The sequence below is a fragment of the Gossypium raimondii genome, chromosome 13 (assembly GCF_025698545.1).
Source record: "Gossypium raimondii isolate GPD5lz chromosome 13, ASM2569854v1, whole genome shotgun sequence".
Taxonomy (NCBI): domain Eukaryota; kingdom Viridiplantae; phylum Streptophyta; class Magnoliopsida; order Malvales; family Malvaceae; genus Gossypium; species Gossypium raimondii.
Window position 1 is genome coordinate 34459767 of NC_068577.1, and position 20978 is coordinate 34480744.

Here is a 20978-nt window from a genome sequence, read left to right on the forward strand (position 1 = left end):
AGACCCTGTTTAATGAGCTTGAATATTTTAAACATCACAATTATAGAAGCAAATTGAGTATCCGCAACGACAAGTAATTTCAAATACACAAAAAAATTAAATATCGCCAACCTCATAGAGTGATTCATTATGAAGTTTCTTATAAAGATGGCATCATCACCAACATTATTTATCCAACACAAAACATCATATGTAACCTCGTTCTTTTTGGTGTTTTTTGCAGCACGTATATTTTTAAGAGCAAAATTAAGAGTATGTACCACATAAGGTGTCCTAAAGATATGAGGATGTTGTGTCCCTACTAATGATCCCGTTGCCACATAAAACTTATTATTGTACTCCTTTTCACAATTGACGGCTTTCAAGAAAACGGCTCCACCTTCAAAAACGGCCATAAAGTTAATCAATAGCCGTCTTTGTGCATCCATCTATCCATCACATACACGACTAATATCTTTTTCCCTCCACATTCCCTTTACAGGTTGTAACAACCTCTCTATGTTTGCTCATTCTTTTTGCAACAATGTAGTCCTTAAAGCATTATACACTAAAGGAATGTAACTCGGAATCAAATTTTTACTAGCTAAGGTGAATGCATTCACATAATGAGAGTTCCTAGCTAGATGAAAAGGAATCCACCTGAATAAAACATTCGAGCAATTTCACCATCTAAATTCTCTCGAGCAGCAAGGTTTAATGATTGTTTTAAAGGATCTTTTCTTCTTTTAGAACCTAAACTATGCCCTTGAAGTGGGGTTCTGTTTGGCCCAAAGGAAGATGCTAGTGTTTAAGAACTAGGTGGCAATGGGACTATTTTTTGTTGCAACTTGAGTTTCGCATCTTCAACTATTTTTTGCATTTCAACAAGATGTTATAGTGTTACTTTAGGACACACTCGAATTCCTAACCCAATTAGTTTCAATAAATGTGCTTTAACCCTAGAATATGACCCCTTTAAATGTAACATTGCAAAAATTACACACGAAACTAACATTCCTGCCTCCTTTTAACAGTTTTCGAAAATTTAGTAACATATCTCTAAAGAGGAGTGTTATTAATACCATCTTGAGACATACTAGTATTAGTAACATTATTTGATGAACTAACATTTCCACTGTCACTTTGAGATGTCATACTTAAAAACTTAAAGTATTAACAAAAAAATAATAATGTATACTTCAAGAGTAATCATCACAAATCAATTATTTAATATAAAAATATACAAAATAAAAATAAAAAGTAACTAAACAAATAAAATAATGTAACACATTCAAACTTATCCAAAAGAAAATGTTACTCATTTAAAGCATAAACAAAATAAAATATTAAACTTACCTTCAATTGCTTCAAACTTCCATGTTCGTTGAGTGATAAATATTTAAAATATTTTTTAAAATGTGAAAAATGGAAACGTTAAAGGCAGTAAAGCAAGTACAAAACTCGAAAACTTCTCAAATAAGCTATTTCTTTTTTGTTTTTATTTTACTATTTTGATTGGCTATTTAATAAAATTCAGGGTTTCATTAATAGGAAACTCTAAACTTCACATTTCTTCTTTACATCATCTTCTTCCCGCCGCTGACTCTTCGTCTGCTACTTTTGAAAGCGAAAATTTTAGCCGCCGTCCATCTATTTTTCTTGCGTCTGTCACGTCTCCATTTTTAGACACCCATGTCATGACCGTGTTGGGACCGTGTCCGACCTCTTTTTTTATGTATTCCGGCTTGTCCAGTATGTATCCGGGCATGTCCGACGAGTGTCCGTGTTGGACACACGTACAATATTGGTACGAGGAGGAATGAGCCGTGTCCGTGCTTCCTAGTTTATAAACAAATTTCCTTGGTTTTTTTGCCTTGGGTAGTTCTCTGGCGAATGGTGTGACCAACGGAGTGCTTAAGAATACATAAAGCCTGGTGAATGCAAATGGTTCAGCAGTTAATGCTCGTCTTTGTCTACTATTTTGAAGAAAACCTGAAGATGACGTCCGACTGCGAATCTAGCTTGGTCTCTGCTATTGCTCTAACAGTAAAGTATCCCATAATACGGACTTCAAGGAATTAACTTGAACTGCTTCAGAACGAAAGTCTTGTCTCTTTTGGTGCAGTAAGAAAATCTTGCTTAATAGTCACCATATTATATATTTTAGAGATACACAGATTTCTTTATTTAATATAATAATGATGGCGACTTTTTAACTTATCATCCCATACATGAATATATTTATGTATATGTATATTACATTATTCAAATATTTTATTTTTTTAACTGGACATCAAATTAGTTGGGTATGACTAAAATAGCATTGCTTTTTCTTTTTGGTACAAAAACCAATCATGTCTAGAGAGAACATCCATTAAACAGAAAAGAAATTTCCCGTCTTGCTGCAGCAGCTGCCCACTTGCAAGTCTCTACCTGTCATTATCCCAGAGCTCCTAAAGGCTCAAAACTTTCAGTTTTCCAATAGCCTCAACCCAAGGCCGATACTTCCAATGCCTTTTTGCAATAGTTTCAGAAGCTTGTTTTTTTTTTTCTCTCTCTCTAAGTATTATCAACCTGACTTGCATCCCAAGTTTGAAAATTGTTAAAACCTCTCTGATAACATGAAGTTTGCAGGAAGGCAGTCACTTTTTTGCTTCAAAACTACATTAGAGCTGAGGAGAGCATACGATACCATGCCCTTCCCTTTTATCCAGGCAATGTAAGCAGTTGGAATAGCTTGCTGCAAATGCACTAGAGAAGATTGCACAGGTGTTTTGAGTCTTCTGGGGTCGTGTGACAGCATGCTTTGAGAAGGCCTCTAGCCATTGTTGTGTTAGACCATTTGATAAATGTAATGCTCGCAATGGTGAGACATCTGCACATTCAAAGACCTTGTTCCTGTATATCCAACTACTCCAGAGTGGCAATAAGATTAATTCGGAGATGATCTTGCAGACTCTTGTACTAAAAGATCTGCAAAAGCAAATCATACATGTTTGTAGCAGCCTTTCAATAATTGAGCCTGACTGTGAACTTTTTTGTTTTTTTGGATAAGTAAAATTTCATTCATCCAAAGAATGTAAAATGTTGCTACAAGTAACACTAAACAGAAACTACAGCTTAGCAGCTACAGAAAACAATCAATCACCCAACCCTCAAGCTGTGTGAACAAACCCTGAATGTGCCTTGCAGTGTAAGCAGATAATGTAAAACAAAGCAGTCCACGCAAGCCGAAGAATAGAGTAAAAACAGGAACAGGAATCGCTCTAGAATAAAGACGTTTTGCAAATCAGCTCAACGCTATATTATCTGATTGATTGAACGGCTATCATCTCACTAAAAAGGATTAAGAGATAAGAGTCGGCACATCATCCAAATCCAGTGTTCACCAACAAGCATGCAACCTTTAAGAGATTCCTTAATTACAACCAGTCATAACTGAAAAAAATGGCAAACGTCAACAATAGAAGTTCCAGAATTCCAAGATCAATCATTTTATCCCTAAATTAAGTACTACATTAGAGCACAAAATAGAGGTTCTATGTCATGTAGTTGGCTCGGTTAACATGCATTGGGAGGAGTAACAATTACAACATCAAAATTCAAAATTTTGAAAATTCAAACCTGAAGTTGTTAGGCTCCTGCTTCAGGAGACTTGGTCTGCCGCTGCAACTCTTCACCAGCATTTCTCAGGAATTGGTCCCAACCACTCCCTGCACTAACATCCAAGTAATCATATGGAACTGCTGTCTTCAAACCTGGCTGAACAGCGCATCGGCTCTCTACAATTCTGAAGTCCAAATCATCTCCTTCCCTGGGTTTCTGCTCCAATTCCTCCCAGGTGAACAGCAAAGGCAATGTAAAAGCACCCCAAGGATTGAAATCCAACACCTTTACACGTTCATCCTGTGTAACATAAACATCAAATGTGTAATCATTGGATTCAAATTTCAGCCTCACAATGCCATTAAAGAATTCTTCAATCAACACTTCAAGATCATTTTTCTTCTCACAAAGAACTGGATAAAATGTAGTGACCTCCCGCTGTGAAATTCCAACAAGCTTCTGGCCCCTTACAAAGCAACGGAATTCCATTTCAGGTTGGAAACTTGGGTACCATTTCCGAAGGGCAAGGAAGAAATTTGGGGGCATTGACATGGTTTTGTCACTGCATGAATCATATGCATGACATAGATCATGAATCAAGGAATCAGATGACCGAAGCAAGAGAGCAATCTCGCTGAATGTAGTGCATCGAAGAGTCCCGGAGGTGCTTATCCATGCAGAGTCCTTTGGCGCACTCCAATTTAACTTAGGAAAGATTGCACCCCCAAGGGTTTCAATTGACTCCTTAATCTTCAACTCAAGTTCTGGGAAAGAAGGGGGCGATAAAGGTTCTGCTTCATCTCCAGATCCTTCTGATACCTGATAATCTTCCTCCTCTTCTGGATTATGAATTCTATTCGGAAAGGCATCCTCATTTGAGATTGAAACAGGAAGGAGGAAAGGTCCTGAATCATCAAGTAGATACTGGACAAAAGATTCAGGAAGCTCATGAATGAAAGTCCTAGTTGACACTAATTTAAATCTTGGGTACCATTCTTGAATCTGGCATCTGTTTACATCTTCTTCCTTCATAGCTGCAACAATGAAATAGCTGAAGATATTTCAGACATGGTAATTTTGGATATGATATGAAACCACAACATGTTTAATAGACACATAAACAGTTTAACAAGCATGGCACAACAGCTTTAAGCAATGATTAACTTTGTACGTCATTTTAAGGGGAAAAAATCCAATCCGAGCAGCATATATAATTTCTTTTCATCTCAAGATGTGACCTCTTATCATATCATATTTTAGGATGCAAATATTTTAATTAGCTAGAGGCTCTAATTACTTGATTAATAAAGGCACAAGGCAAGCTTCTCGAACTTTTCTTCCCGATTAGCTAATAATCTACCTGGGCAGAACTTCTTACTTAAAGAATTAACCAAAGGGTTCTATTAATTAATCTATTTTGCAGCCTGAATAAAGATAATATCGACAAAACCCTAAATTTTATGCTAAAAAGAAAATCAAAGAATCTAAATTAAAATTAAAAAAGAAATACAAATCCAATTGACTAGAGGAAAATTTTCCTAACCTTAGTTCGTAAGATTTACCGAACAACTCAACAGATAAAATGAATAAAAACCATCTAAATCTAAGAGACTATGGATAATAAACCAAAAGAATATATGTATATGATAAGGTACTGAATTAAAAGAAAAATAGATTAAAATGAAAAAGTGGGAAAATTCTTAACCATAGTTCATCAAATTCATGGAAGAAACAAAAAAAAATCAAAATTAAATCTATCAGAAAGAAATCAAAACTAAAAACAATAAGAGAAAAGAGAAGAATCTAAGATTTCGAAGAACGGTTTGAAATTAGATCGATTTGTTCATCAAGCTCATGTCAGGCGTTCCCCCACTATATAAACTGATTAATTTGTTCCCTTTTTCTCAGCATCCAATATTTTTTCTAATCCTACTGGTAAGAAATTTGAGTTCCTAATCCTACAGATTTCTCTCATTTATCAATGGTTAGCATTTTAGTGAAATAAGGTTGATATATGTTGGTTGTGTACTTTTGAAACTAGGCATTTTGACATGCTAAAATATCTTGGTATTATGTAATTATAGTGATTTTAGCATTTAACTGATTTCTCTCATTCGTTACTGCTTCTTATAGTTTTTTTTCCCCTTGTTTTTTTCTCTTCGTATAGTGTAATTATCAAAATAAAATTATAAACACCTACAAATCATTCAAGAAAGCTAGCTTTAGTAGCAACATGTAATCCAAGCAAAGTCTCATAAGCTAGACAATACTGAACCAGACAGATTCCTTTGTTGAGACTTAAAAGGATTGACAACACTGATACTGGCTGAGCACTGGATCAAATAAAAAATGATTCAAGTCACTGAATCAAATCAAAGAGAAGCCTTGAAAACACTCACAATTTTCATCCATTCTAGAATGTTTAACTTAATCAAAATACATTAAACAAAAGAGAAAGGAGAATAAAACTGACCTCAAATCTCAGTGTTCAGCTAACAATGGTTGGATGCTGCTTCATGTACTGGCTAGGTGCCGAAGGAGCGTCAGAGAAGAGGCGGCGAAGGGTCTACAGAGGCTTCTTAGTTTCTTTTTCTTAAGTTAGAATTACAACCCAAGCAATTGACGATTTGGGTTAGAATTACAACCCAAGCAATTGACTCTGACGATTTGGGTTTTCTTTTGGTCAAAGGTTAATTTTGACATTTTAGTAATTTTTTTTGAACTATTTAATATTATGTTTGAAAGCTGGAAGGCTACTTTGGATGGGCGGTGTGTTTACCTCTGGTGAGGTTAAAAATAGCGGTGGCGGTGAGATTAGTTACTGTAGCGGTGAAATTGGATACTGTAGCGATGAGATTAGAAACAATGGTGGAGTGTGTGTTTGGATTCAAATGCAGCTGTAGCGGTGAGGTGAGAATAAAAAATGACTATTAAGGACATTAGAATTGATATATAATAGAAGTTATTTAAATTATTTTACTTTTTTAAAATTATTAAAATATGTAAATTTATAAATTCATTTAATAAAATATTAAAATGTATCTTCCAATATTTTAATGAATTATATAATTAATTAAATTATTTATTAGATAAAATTATAATTTTTTTAATTTTTTATAGTTAAATATTTTTTATAACAATGATAAATATTATTTTCACAAATAGTAACATTATACTTGGATCAAATTTTGAAGTATCTAAACGGATGATTTTAATAAAAAATATAGTAACATAAGACATAAAAGTTTAATTATTTCTAGAAATTAGGTTATGATACAAAATGTTTTTACAAATATGGATTCATTAAACTAGTTGCAATGGTTTCCCTTAACATCGTGATTTCAATGTCACTTTCTCTGTTAGAAGAACTTGATTCACCTCTGTCAAACTGGCTTGAAGAGACTGGCATGTCGGGTATATTCTCAAATTCTCGAAAATCCTCATCATTTGACCAAGCATATCTTCGAATGTAATTATGCAAAACCATTGTTGCAATAACTATTAAAACTTGATTGTCGAATGAATAACTTGGAATATCTCTTAATATTGGCAATTTTTTTCCACACTCCAAATGTTTGTTCAATCACAGAACGTAACGAAGAATGGACATGATTAAATATTTCTTTTTTTCCATATACTTGATGATTACCTCGACGAAAATCAGGTAAATGATATCGTTCCCCCCTATATGGACCTAGAAAACCTGCCATTTGTGGATATTCTGAATCCACAAGATAATATTTTCCTACAAAAAAGTAAAACATAATATCAAGTTTAAAAATAAATTAAAATTTTAATATTTTTTATGTAAAAAGTAATTAAAAATTAAAGTTCAACTTTGGTGGAGGTGTGGAAACTTCAACTCTTGCTTTCTAAGTGCTTGCAAAAATTCTACTATCATGTGCTGTTCCTTTCCAACCAGGAAATGCAAAAATAAAGCACATGTTGAAGTCACAAACTGCCATAATATTTTGAATTGGTTCACCTTTCCGTCCGATATTAGGTATTTGAGAAGAAGGCGAAATGTATGCTTTTATATGTGTTCCATCTATGGCCCCAATACAATCCTTTAAAATAAATACAAGTAATGAGATAAAAGTTAGAAATAATTTATGTTTTAAAAATATAAAGATTGTGTAAATTTTACCTTAAAGTGAGGCCAATATCTTGTATCATGTCGAATATGGTTCGGTACTTCCTCGAATTGACCTTCAATGGGTTTAATCGTGTCTATTCCCATCGAGCAAATATATGCAACATATCAGTAAAAATTCGACTAACAGTTTCCCCAGATCGTTGAAATCGCTCTATTGCATTTGAATTTGATTCTCTATTTCCAAGAATGTACAATGATAATGCTAACTTCTCCATCGTCGATACTTTCCCATTCTTTAAGCCATAATTTGTTTGTAAATCATGCAACAGTCTGTGAAATATATTTTTTGGCATCCTAAAACTAATCATGCAACGATCATCGTGCCCATTTAATACTTCGTCCCCCCACATTTGACTTGTATAATTTGAATCCATACGTGGTTGCATAGTGAAATAAGTTTCATGGTGTACCAATACACTGCTTAACGCATATTCTTCCTCTTCATGATAATTGTTGTGCTCAACTTGGGTAACAATTGTGGCTATTCTTCGTTGAGCTTTTTCACTTAATTCAGAGGTATCATAATTCATATCAAAACTATTATACATATTGTTAAATTCATCCATAACCTGAAAAAGTAATCAAATGAAAATAAATTAATATTTCGTGACATTTTATACAACACAGAAACTTGATTAAAAGCATAGCATAAAAATACCAAACATAAAAAGTATCATACATTAGTTTTACATATAAAATAGTAGTATAGTTATATTACAATAATAATTCTAAAGAGCTTATGGTGGAAGTGGTTGATGGTATGGTTGGAAGGGAAATGAGGATGTTGCTACCAAGGACGAAAATGATGCAATTGGATTTTGTTCAGCATACCGAAGCCACCAAACCCTATCATCTGGATCTAAGTTTAAAAACACTTCTCGTTTCACCAGTATTTGGAACATTTTGGTGGCAAAATAGTACAATTCATCTTTTTTTGGAATTTCATCTCCCAAAGCACGCAAAGCATCCATTGCATTTGAAATAGTATATTGAGAGTGAGGAAAAATAATTTCATTTACTGACTTCCTTGGACTAGCCATACTCTCACACAATTTTTCAATCTGAGTAGTTAATGTATTTCTTGATGATTTTCTACTTGAACTTGATTTTTTTCCTTTACCGTGTACAGCCCCAAGTGTTTGCTTTCTTCGATTAGAAATTTCATGAGAAGGGTTTGATGGTACCTCATCAGGAGGAATACATTCATTCTCGTTACTATGTTCATCTGAATCACCAAAACCCTCATTAGGTGCATCATTTCCCATAGGAACCCCACTTGGAAGAACACCAGACGAAGGTGCCCATGCGTTCTCTCCAATGGCTACATTGCCAGCAAACATTTGCCACATTAACTCATTCAATCGTGGTTCAATTCCTTTCTTCTTAAATCCTTTAAAATCAGGATTTTCCTACATAACATGTTAAATGTTAAATGTTATACTAAGATTTTTATAATTGTACATTATTAATTTCAATAAACTTTATGCATTAAAATAATGATAAAGTTAACACTAACCTGTATTTTTGCAGCCCACCATTCTTCGGTAGCATCAACCGTCTTTTTAGATGGACACCATCCAATACCTGTAGATTCCTTAAGCAACTCCCTCCATAACCTCCATTCCTTTTTTAATGTATCCCACTTATTTTTCAATTGAGGTTTTCCATAATTTTTTTGTGTTTTTGCTTGAAAAATAGCAATGACATTTTCTCATCCTTTTGAGTTTAGATGAGTTGTCGGTCTATTACCAGCATTGACTTCATTCACACAAAGCTCACAAAATATCAGCGTCAGCTCATCATCCCAAACGACTTTTGTTGCTATAGTACTATCTCCTCCATAAAATTTTGGTCTTTACCATCTATTATTATTTTGATTTTAAATGTCAACCGACATAAAACCATAAATATATAATTAGATATAATAATATATTTTCATAAAAAATAAGAACAATACATCGCAAATGGATGAAAGCCATAATATGAACACTAAAGAAAAAATTCTCAAAGATCCATGGTAAACAATAACGAGGATATAAAAAGGATAATTGATTATGACTATCTTTTCAAAATGAATAAAGACATTTTGGTTTTTTTTTTGTTGGGTTTTTGGTTTTCTTGTTTGCCTTATCTTTGAAGAGCTCTAAACAGCTAAATATTTCACTATTTTTTGTTGGGTTATTGAAAAAAAACTTAAAAGCTGTTTTTTTTTTTGTAAGCAAGAAGATTATGCAATCGATTTGTTCATCTTTAAAGCTTTACTTGAACTACTGTTCTCTTTGTTCATCTTTAAAGCTTTACTTGAACTATTGTTTTCTTTTCACTTTAGTCATCTATGGTAGAGATGCAAGAATTGTACTTTTTTTTGCTTGAAATTCTCTTCTTTGTAATTTTTTTCGTTTAAATTTGGTTGTGTTTATTTTTTATTTTTAAAATACACTAGAGTCTTTGATTCAACTGGTTCAAGTTCTCTGTACATTTGGGGTTGTTCTATATCTTCACAAGAAAGGTAATTCCCTAATTTGTTTCACAAATCCCATAATTTTTTATGATCATGATTTAAGTTCAAAATTAGTATCTTTCAAGAAAAATATTGGATCTTCATGCTTCAAGTAATTCGAATAAACTGAATACACTACATATATATTTTTATTTTAAAATACACTAAATATATTTTTTATTTTTAAAATACACTACATATATTTTTTATTTTTAAAATACACTACATATATTTTTATTTTTAAAATACACTACATATATTTTTTATTTTAAAATACACTACATATATTTTTATTTTTAAAATACACTACATATATATATTTTTATTTTTAAAGTACACTACATATATTTTTTATTTTAAAATACACTACATATATTTTTATTTTTAAAATACACTACATATATATTTTATTTTAAAATACACTACATATATTTTATTTTTAAAATACACTACATATATATTTTTTTATTTTTAAAATACACTACATATATTTTTATTTTTAAAATACACTACATATTTTTTATTTTTAAATATACTACATATATTTTTTATTTTTAAAATACACTACATATATTTTTTATTTTTAAAATACACTACATATAGTTTTATTTTTAAAATACACTACATATATTTTTTTATTTTTAAAATACACTACATATATTTTTTATTTTTAAAATACACTACATATTTTTTTATTTTTAAAATACACTACATATATTTCTTTATTTTTAAAATACATTACATATATATTTTTATTTTTAAAATACACAAATACAATGCAATTTCCCCATTCCCATCTCCCCTCTTCTATCGATTCCCCTTTTCCACCGTGCCCTCCTCCCATTTCCCATTCCCATTTCCCCTCTTCCATCGTGCCCTCCTCCCATTTCCTATTCCCATTTCCCCTCTTCCATCGATTCCCCTCCTCCCATTTCCCATTCCCATTTACGGTTACTTCTTCAAATTGAGGCAGTAGGATTGTTGAGTTTCTGGTTTTGCTTTGGATCAGGTGTCTTAGCAAGCACTATGTTGTGGAGTGGGAATCGGGTAAAAAAGGTTGCACAATGCATGTGTCTCCTGATCAACTTTGGCCTCATACCAAGGTTCATTTTTTTTCTTGTTTTGTTTTTTTCCTCTTTCTTTTAAAATAATTTCCTCATACCAAGCTCTAGTTCATTGATATTTTGCTTTAGGTTAAATTGAATGATGAGAAAGGAATTATGTTGTTAAACTAAAGTAATTAGGCCCAAAGTTTTCTCCCTGTTGTTTCACGACAAAGATACTTGCATATTTTGTTTGCTTATTATTATTCTTATAGTTTTTCTCCTTCTACTCTTTTTTATGTGTGATCTTTCTGACTTTTTTTGTTACCCAGATCATATGGAGATTTCTTTGTTAAAAGCACTTCTCGGTAACATTTCCTCATTTTTAAATTTGTCATCTTTTGAGAACATTAACTCGAACCGTTCGAAGTTTTACCAGAGAGCGAAGAGATACTAAAGTTGTTAAAGCCAATTCTTAGCGCAGTTATTGATTCAGAAATTACTTCTGATAAAGTGCTTGGTAAGGCACTTGAAGGATTGAGTCTCTCTATAGAAGAATTGAGAGAGCAATTCGAGAGCTGGCAACCCCTTTTGAGTAAAGTTTACTTTGTAAGTTACTAGTTACTTGAGTTCACATCTTCACTTAGCAATTTTAGTCCGCTTATGATTGGAAAAGAAGTACCTAAGTTAAACATTTAGGCATTAACATTCACCTGATATCATGAAGCTTTGATCAATTACCCGTCTAAACGTTAATATTTTTATATGAGATGCATGTTGTAGATTATTACTGTCATTTTACAGTTAATTCTTGTGAATGTTTTCTGCACTATGGTCTATGAACACATTTTCTTCTAATTTCTTATGGTTATTAGAACATCATCATGTTTCTCCTAAGAGATTGTTGGAATGTATAGCTTTTGGAATAAGTTTAGCCCCTAAGTGCTGATTCTTGAATGTTAGTGGAAATTATAGGTTGTAATAACTTTTTGGAGTCCTTTTACTTGATTTATTTTCCATTCATCTTTCTAAAGGACTTCATAATGTAGGTATTTTCAGCTTTTGGATTTGTGCATAAGATTATTACCTTTGAGAAGACAGTTGGATTTCAGGTCAATAAATTAAATCTCCTTCTTCCTAGATTGATTGGTTTGCAATTTTTATCATTTATAGCTTGTTTGCAGTTTTTGATCTGTTTAATTACTTGACTAGTGTTCTTTGTTTATATATAGTCAGGGATATATAAATTGAATGGGGACTGATGCTATTGAAGTAGGGGAGGCTCCATTTGACTCCTACCCTAGTTCCTTTGAGGTACTATTTTCGAGTTCCTTTCACTTTTTTCTGTTCTAACTATTTTCGAGTTCCTTTCACTTTTTTCTGTTCTAACTTTGAATCTACTATATAATTTGATCGTTATCGGGAATAATTACATGCATTTGTTTGTGTTTTTTCTTTGCTTAAGCAAGTGTTAAAAGCCTTGGAAATTCGGTTTTTGCCCTACAAGCTTTAAGTTATAATGTTTTTGACTTTAGGTGTTTAGGTAATTTCATTGTGTATGACTTAAAATTATAGTTAGTAATAATATTACTAAATAGTGTGTAAATCATGCTAAATTATAGGTCCAAAGATCAAAAGATAAAATGTTGCTGTAATACCCAATTTTAGCCTGGACTCACATATGGAAACATAATCTTCGAGGATCTGCAACCTTAGATATGATATGCAATCTTAGATATGATATATGCAATCTTAGATATGATATGTAATCTTAGAAGATATGATTTTGTAATCTTAGAGATTTAATTTGTAGATACCCTTTAATCTTCGCCGTTGATGTAATTGATCTGTACCGTTGGATTTGGGGAGGCTCAGCTATAAATAGAGGCATCTCCCTTCATTGTAAAAAAAGAGAAAAGAATCAATAAAAAAGGGAGAACGATTGACAGTTTTTTAAAGGTGGCTTACTGTTTTCTGTTTTTTTCTTTTTCGATTATTTTTTACTTATTTACGTTTTTAAAAAAAGGAGAAGTTGATACCACTGCAAATTTTATTTATTTATTTTATTTAGCCCTAATAAAATGACGCGTTTCAAAGGATGGAGATATTTTCCCATTCGAGCCCTATGAGTTATTCGCGCCTTTTAATTGGACCCTTCATTTTTTTAATTCTGTTGATTTTCAATTTAATCCTTAATCTTTCATTTTAGGTTTTTAGTCTATTTTATTAATTTTATTTTTATTATTATATTATATATTATTATTATACCTACATATATATGCATATGCATGTTAATATATATACATATATATTTTAAACGTTTTAATATATATACATATTATATACATACTTTATTATTATTTTATTTTCATAGTTTTTTATACATATATATATACACATTTATATTTCATAATATTTATACGTTTTCCCATATTCTATGATTTTTATATGTTTATACATTTTTGTAATATATACACATATATTTATACTCCATTCAAAGTTTATTATAAATATTTTCCACGTTTTTATATTATACTTATATATTTCATTTTTGTAAATGCATGAATATATTTTATATGTATATATTTATATTTTCCTTGTTTTCATAAATGCATTATGTATTATATATATATAAGTTTTATAACCCAAAATTTTATGAGTAAATTATCTTTATGTCTTTTATTCTTCATAGTTTCAAATGTATATATATTTTGTACCTTTTCTCTTTATATTTTTTGTTTATTTCCTTCATTTGCTTATTGATTTATGTTTTCATTTATATTCATTTGATATTTTACATGTTGTTATTTATGTACATTAATTTCGTTTATTTCTATGCCATTGTTGTATTTATTATTACATTTTATATTTAATGTAGCATCACATCATTTTTTTTCGATTTTAAAATTTTCAAAATTGAGATAACACTCGTATTTAGGATTTTCAAGGAAATTGAGCCCTAACATATTGGGTTCCGATTTTCTTCGTTAAATCCAACGATCGAGGGTTGCTCATTAATAAAAATATATATAAAATAAAAAGCTTGTTGTTGGGGAGTTAAATATGTTGTATCCTAACGTGTTGGATGTGACTTATTGATTTCTCGAGACAGATTTTTTGAAAAAAATAATAATAAAGGAAATATTTCAAGTTTGGGATTTTGAGGAATTGTGCCCTAACGTATTGGGCCGCGATTTCTTAAATCTTAAACAAATGAATATTCTTTTAAATTTTTATTACATGAGTTTTAGACTAATTCATTTTTGAGGAAATTAGAATGTTGTGCCCTAACGCATTGGGTGTGACATTTTCTTTCTCCGAAATGATAAGGGTCTTAATAAGTAACGTTTTTAAGTTTTTGCTAAGGATTATATTTTTCATATTTTCGACATTAAGACACTCATTAATTAACTAGGTACCAATTTTGGGCGTTACGAAGGTGCTAATCCTTCCTCGTACGTAACCGACTCCTGGATCCGTTTTTCTAAAACTCGTAGACCAAAGCCGTTTTTTTAGGTGATCCAATCACACCTCAATAAAAGATTGGTGGCGACTCCCAATTTTCATTTTTTAAAGTCGACAACCTAAAATTTTTGTTTTTCAAAAAAATGGTTTCGACAGCTTGGCGACTCCACTGGGGACACATACGAGAGTCGAGCCACAAAGTTGATTAATTTCTGTCTTATTGTCGAGAAAATAAATTTTTTTTAAAAATCAAGAGATCATTGTGCATTCATTCATTTTCTTGCTTAATTGATCTTTACATTATTCGTTACATGAGTTGAATGATTTTACCCTTTTAAGTGAGAGTGAGAAACTATTCCTTCGTGAGGTTTTCACCTCTGTATTGGATAGTGGATCGCTTTCGAAATGCATCGGTACCTATGCCTTCGTGAGATTATCATCTCCGTATAGTCATAGGGAAAATGTGTTCCCCTGAACCGAACTTGATCTATATGAGCCTATAATGGGTGAAGATCGAGGAATCTGCTGGTTCGGGTACCCTTACTTTAGAACCGAACCGCATATAATGAGCCTTAGGAGCCTACCCTAGGTAGAATCACACCGAATGCCTAGAGATCACCCGAAAACTTGGTTTAAATTTACAATCATTTTGTCGTATTTTGTCCATTTTTGTTACGATTATAATTACTTCGGTTTGTAATTACTTTATTGGTTTGAATTTTGATGTTTCTGCATAGTGCATTACATAACCACTCGATTATATCCTTTTAAGTGGGAGTGAGAAGCTATTTCCTTCGTGAGGTCTTCACCTCCGTGCAGGATAGCGGATTGCTTTCGGGATACATCCATACCTATGTCTTCGTGAGATTTTCATCTCCGTGCAGCCATAGGGAAATGTATTCCCCTAAACTGAACTTGGTCCGTATGAGCCTATAATGGGTAAGGATCGAGGAATCTGCTAGTTCAGGTACCCTTACCTTAGAGCCAAACTACATATAGTGAACCCTAGTTGCCCACATTAGGAATAATTACACCAAACCCTAGTGGTTTCTCGAGTAGGTACTTTATTCATTTGCTTTTACTTTGTACTAACTTGTTTTTTATGTTGTTTTTATTATGATTGCATTGCATTTGCATCTTAAAAAGAGGTGTTGATTCATGTTCAGTTGCTAAATAGAGAGCTTGTCATAAGAAAATGAGTTTCTTGATAAAGTGGATGACAATATGGTTGTCCGAATATGGTCCAAGAACACATGATAAGAGAAGGATGATAATTTAATGGAGGACTACACGACTATGGCTCCATTGCCCAAGGATTTAAGATGGCAAAGATTATTCGAGAGCTGCTGAACCTTCTTAAAGAGAAGCCAACAAGCATCACGAGGATGAGTGAGCAACAAGTTATGGCCTGGATTGAGCAAAAAGGAGATAGAAGAGACGTTTTTTGAAGAGTTCGTGAGATTTATCTTAAAGCTCGAATGAAGAAGAGGATCGAATATCTCCGCCTATGAGGGCAAGGCCGTATAAATATCTATTTTATGTAAAGAGATTTGTTTTCTAGTAAAGTTTTCTAAATGGAATTGAATCAGAATCAACATCTCTTTATGCATTCATTGCATGCATTCGCATTACATGACATCATAAACATTAAAGTCCACTAAAAGAGCCTAATCGATTAAAATCATTCAAGTTAATCTGGAAAATTAACTAACCAACGAAACTCTGTTACAGTACCCAAGCAAAGTCAAGAGGCATGAATCAAAGATTGGAGAGAATAGAGCAGATGCAAGTACAGATGCTAGAGCAATTGACCAAATTTCAACAAAATATGAACGATCAGATGCTAGAATTCCAAAGCAATGTGATAAACCAGTTAACCCAGTTATTGGCTAGAGGGTTAGAAAGAGAGGAAAGCCTAGTGGTCCACTTTTGGGAGGATAATAAAGACCCTAATTATCCCTCAAATTTTATCCTGATAAGTGTCCAGCCAGATATGCACCCACAAGGGGCACCCCTTACTATTAAATCCCAGCAATATCAGACCAATACCTTAACACCAATGAATCGCCCGACAGGCTTAAGATCCAATCTGAGGAACAATTTAGTCAATCCTATTGCTCTTGATAATCCAGCAGAAATAAAATAGGCGAGGGTAGAATACTCAGATTCTATAATGGCCCCAAAGAGAAAGGGGAATAAGGGGGATAATGCAAGTCGATATAACAAGGGCCACTCAAAACCAATCGCTGTGGACTCGTGAAAGACAGAAACCACCAGCCATCAGAGTCCTTTAAAGCGAGAATCTTACACGAAGGCAAATACAGAAAAGCCTCAGTTCACACCTATACCGATGTCATATAGCGAGCTATATCAAAGCCTATTTAATGCGCATGTGGTGTCCCTTTTCTACTAGAAACCAATGTTGCCTCCATTTCCTAAATGGTATAACGCAAATGCTCAGTGTGAATACCACGCAGGAATTACGGGGCACTCAATAGAGAACTGCACCGCCTTTAAGAAACTGGTTGAAAGACTCATAAACATGGGTGTTGTCAGATTTGATGACTCTTCTAGCGCAGAAAATCCACTACCCAATCATATTGATAAGGGGGTAGACGTGAGGGCAGGAATGGGATTAGTTATTTCTGATTCAGGAGGAAACCATTGAAAGACAAGGAACCATTGTGAGTTCCGTCACGAGAAGGGACACGAGACCCAAGAGAGTGTGAAATTCAAGGTCTTGATTCAGGGCATGATGGACGACAAGGAGATGAAGCTTTGTGAGGAAATTAAAGAGGAGAAAAATATGCACATAATGATGGGAAGTGTTCACATCAATAACATATATGAGGACACAAATGAAAAGGGACCTTATTAGATATCCACTCTTATAAATCTAGAGTGTCCTAAACAATTGGACTGCGAAAGAAATTCCTATAGTTTTTAGAGCTTATTTAGAGTAATGTTCAGAACATTTTTGTTGTTTTTAGCCTAAAAATGATAGAAATTCCTTTGTGAAAAAGGCTCTTGTCTGAACGTCATTATTCTAATAAAATATATCTTTGCATTTATTTTTGAGCCAATATTTTTCATTCTTTTTGAATAATTATCTTTCATTCTTTTGGATTTTCTTCCACAATCATTCTTTCATTCATTCATGATCATATTGTATAAATAATTATTCATAAAGTCATATATTCTTTTGTAAAGTCTTTGGTATTTACTATGGGTCCCCGGATATCAATGACATGAGTGACATTACTACAGATTTCGAACCTTCTTTTGAGCGAGATATGTGTTTAGAGGGATCTCAGGACTTTGAAGATGACATAGATTGTAGCCTATTTCCAGACTTGTTAAGGATGGTAGAACAAGTCGAGAGACGAATCTTACCCTATAAAGAATCATTGGGATACATGACTTCTCCTTATGTGGGGCATGAAGGTCATTTGGTCGATCTCGCCAAAAGAGTCTGATGGTCATCGATTCATCTTTGTGGTCGTCAATTACTTTACTAAATGGGTGGAAGCTGCGTCATATGCCAATGTCATAAAGTCGACAGTTAGCAAATTCGTGAAAATCATATGTCAGTATGGAACGTCAAAAGGATCATATCTGACAATGTACTACATTTGAACAACAGCACAATATCAAAAGTTTGCAATCTGTTCACGATTAATGTCATATTGCCCCCTAAAAAAACTCTGCCGGGGCAATACCTTTCTCTTGGGCCCATTGCGGTTTCGCCTATTGAAGACAAGATTCTTTCTCTGAGTTTTTGGATCCAATTCTGATTGAAGAGGAATGTTCAAAGTTATCCATCATGGTCAAATGCACCAAAAGCAAATGATGCGAGCTCACAAAAAAAAAAGATCCACCTTAGAGAACTCTTTGAAAGGAACCTGGTATTGAAGAAGATCCTTCCCATGCAAAAAGAACTTTATCCCAAGTTGGGAAGGACCTTATGTTGAAGGCCTTATCTGGAAAAGCGTCGATCAGAAAGGATAACAAGGACATGCCTAATCCTATGAGTTCAGATTCAAAAAAAAAAGGGTCAAAATCAGAATAAAAAAATGAAAGTGATAAAAAGAAAAAGAAAAAGGAAAAGGAAAATGGAGAGGCCAAAGTGAAAACCCTCAAAGGGCACCTTGAGACCAAAGGGGATTTGAGTTGAAAACCCAAAAAGGGCGGCTCAAATATTGATCAGAATGGGGCACGAGGTGATCAGAACAACTCGAATTCTAACCAGATTGGGGCATGTGGTGATCTTGTTATACCTGAATTATCAGGAAAGGGTGGGCAACATCTTGAGGCATTGGCAGAGTACTGTGGATCTCCTAAACACATGTCAAACTCAGAATGGTAGCCAGAAAGTTTGTATAGAGAAGCTCAAGCTGCGATATCTGGGGCATCCAATTTTTTTATTTGTTATTCTTGGAATACTTCATTCTTTTCCAAGATACACATTCCCAATCAATTTCTTTGCTATCCTTATTTACTATTTTTGATGATTTATTCCTTTCAAGCTATGCTCAGAACCAATTGTATTCTCATCCATTGTTATACCCTTTTTTGCAAGCATGTTGCATTGGAATAATGATTAATGGACTAATAAAACTTTCACAAGGAAAGTTTGACATATTACTCTAGAAGTTTCTAAATAATACAGGAACCTGAAACAGGACTATTGTTTAGAACGCACCATGTTTAAAGGTTGGAAATCTGAAAAGGAAGAGGCTAAATGAGGACTTTCTCTTTGGATTTTGTTGTTAAAAACATTGATTGAAAAAATGACATGATGATGACAAAGCTTAAATAAACAAGCAAGCAATGATCACCAGACAATAGGAAGAGGTTTCCTCAGAGAAGAAAGCCTTCATCTATGCATGTGCCTTTGGTACGATACCCTGGGAATGGTGTAAGGGACCAGAGAGTTTTAGATCCTGTATCCTTGAATTGTGATAGGAAAGGATCGAGAAAAAGTCATATATTTCTACCTTTGGGTTACAGTGGGAGAATGATGGTATAAATTTTGCGCCCCAATGGATTAAACTTCGAGGTTTATAGTGGGGGGCAACCTTACTAAATGTTTCTTCAGAAAAGCTAGCCAAGCAAGAAGGCATTGTAGCACATCAGTGTTTAAGCCTTAATAAACTTCGAACAATGACAACCTAAGTGGAATCATTCTCAAAAAAAATAAAAATAAAAATAAAAATAAAAATAAATAAATAAATTAAAAAATTACGCATTCGTGCAAACACCATTCACACATGTCTAGTTAGGAGCATTTGATTCATGCCACCATAATCATTAGACATAATTAGGTTCATTATACAGGTCATGTTCCCCAGAGAGCAGATTAGTAAAGATAACAGATCTTGCCTTCCTGTACTGGCAGCGAAACAGATCAAAGACACCAGCCTTGCCTCCCTGGGTTGCAGCGGAGCAGGTTAAAATTAGCAGATCTTGCCTTCCTGCACCGACAGCGAAGCAGATCGAAGTCACCAGCCTTGCCTCCCTGGGTTGCAGCGGAGCAGGCTAAAAATAGTAGATCTTGCCTTCCTGCACCGACAGCGAATCAGATCGAAGACACCAGCCTTGCCTCCCTGGGTTGCAGCGGAGTAGGTTAAAAATAGCAGATCTTGCCTTCTTGCACCGACAATGAAGCAGATCGAAGTCACCAACCTTGCCTCCTTGGGTTGCAGCGGAGCAGGCTAAAAATAGCAGATATTGCCTTCGCACCAAACAATAAGCGATCGAAGACACCACCTTGCCTCCACGTGTTGCAAAGAGAGCAGTGAAAATAGCAGATCTTGCCTTTTCGCACCGACAATGAAGCGATCGAAGACACCACCTTGCCTCCACGGGTTACGTGAGCAAGTTAAAAATAGCAGATCTTGCCTTCCTGCACCGACAGCGAAGCAGATTGATGACCCCAGCCCTATCTCCCTGGTCAGCAGTGGAATAGGTTAAAGATTGTGAATCCTATCTCCCTGGACAGTAGTGGAATAGGTTAAAGATTGTGAATCCTATCTCCCTAGTCAGCAGTGGAATAGGTTGAAGATTGAGAATCCTATCTCCTTGGACAGCAGTGGAATAGGTTAAAGATTGTGAATCCTATCTCCCTGGTCAGCAGTGGAATAGGTTGAAGATTGAGAATTCTATTTCCCTGGGCAGCAGTGGAATAAATTGAAGATTGTAGGTCCTATCTCCCTGGTCAGCAGTGGAA

The 20978-nt window shown here is 33.8% G+C and overlaps 2 protein-coding genes and 2 long non-coding RNA genes across 8 annotated transcripts; 2 read left to right on the top strand and 2 right to left on the bottom strand.

Annotated features, from left to right (window-relative positions):
* Nucleotides 1–1408: 1408 nt before the first annotated feature.
* Nucleotides 1409–4046, top strand: LOC105784215 (uncharacterized). Its single transcript, XR_001130388.2, has 2 exons — nt 1409–2103; nt 2614–4046. It is a non-coding gene; the product is annotated as an uncharacterized LOC105784215 (long non-coding RNA).
* LOC105784214 (uncharacterized) lies at nt 2189–6225 on the bottom strand. Of its 5 annotated transcripts, XM_052626946.1 has the most exons (4): nt 6059–6224; nt 4018–4619; nt 3604–3885; nt 3249–3417 (listed from the first exon to the last, which is right to left on the bottom strand). In XM_052626946.1, exons 2-3 carry the CDS (start codon nt 4615–4617, stop codon nt 3613–3615), a joined length of 873 nt encoding a protein of 290 aa, XP_052482906.1. In that variant the 5' UTR covers nt 4618–4619; nt 6059–6224; the 3' UTR covers nt 3249–3417; nt 3604–3612. The 5 variants fall into 5 exon arrangements, with proteins under 5 accessions (XP_012465474.1, XP_052482906.1, XP_012465473.1 ...); XM_012610020.2 differs by lacking the exon at nt 3249–3417 and adding an exon at nt 2189–2952 and having other exon boundaries at nt 3604–4619; nt 6059–6223; XM_012610019.2 differs by having other exon boundaries at nt 3604–4636; nt 6059–6223.
* A 2253-nt stretch (nt 6226–8478) lies between these two features.
* LOC128036177 (uncharacterized) lies at nt 8479–9429 on the bottom strand. The gene is made up of 2 exons (XM_052627075.1): nt 9258–9429; nt 8479–9150 (listed from the first exon to the last, which is right to left on the bottom strand). The coding sequence occupies exon 2, from the start codon at nt 9088–9090 to the stop codon at nt 8479–8481; it is 612 nt and encodes a 203-aa protein (XP_052483035.1). The 5' UTR covers nt 9091–9150; nt 9258–9429.
* A 2392-nt stretch (nt 9430–11821) lies between these two features.
* Nucleotides 11822–12536, top strand: LOC105781136 (uncharacterized). The gene is made up of 3 exons (XR_008192725.1): nt 11822–11893; nt 12334–12396; nt 12517–12536. It is a non-coding gene; the product is annotated as an uncharacterized LOC105781136 (long non-coding RNA).
* Nucleotides 12537–20978: the final 8442 nt, after the last annotated feature.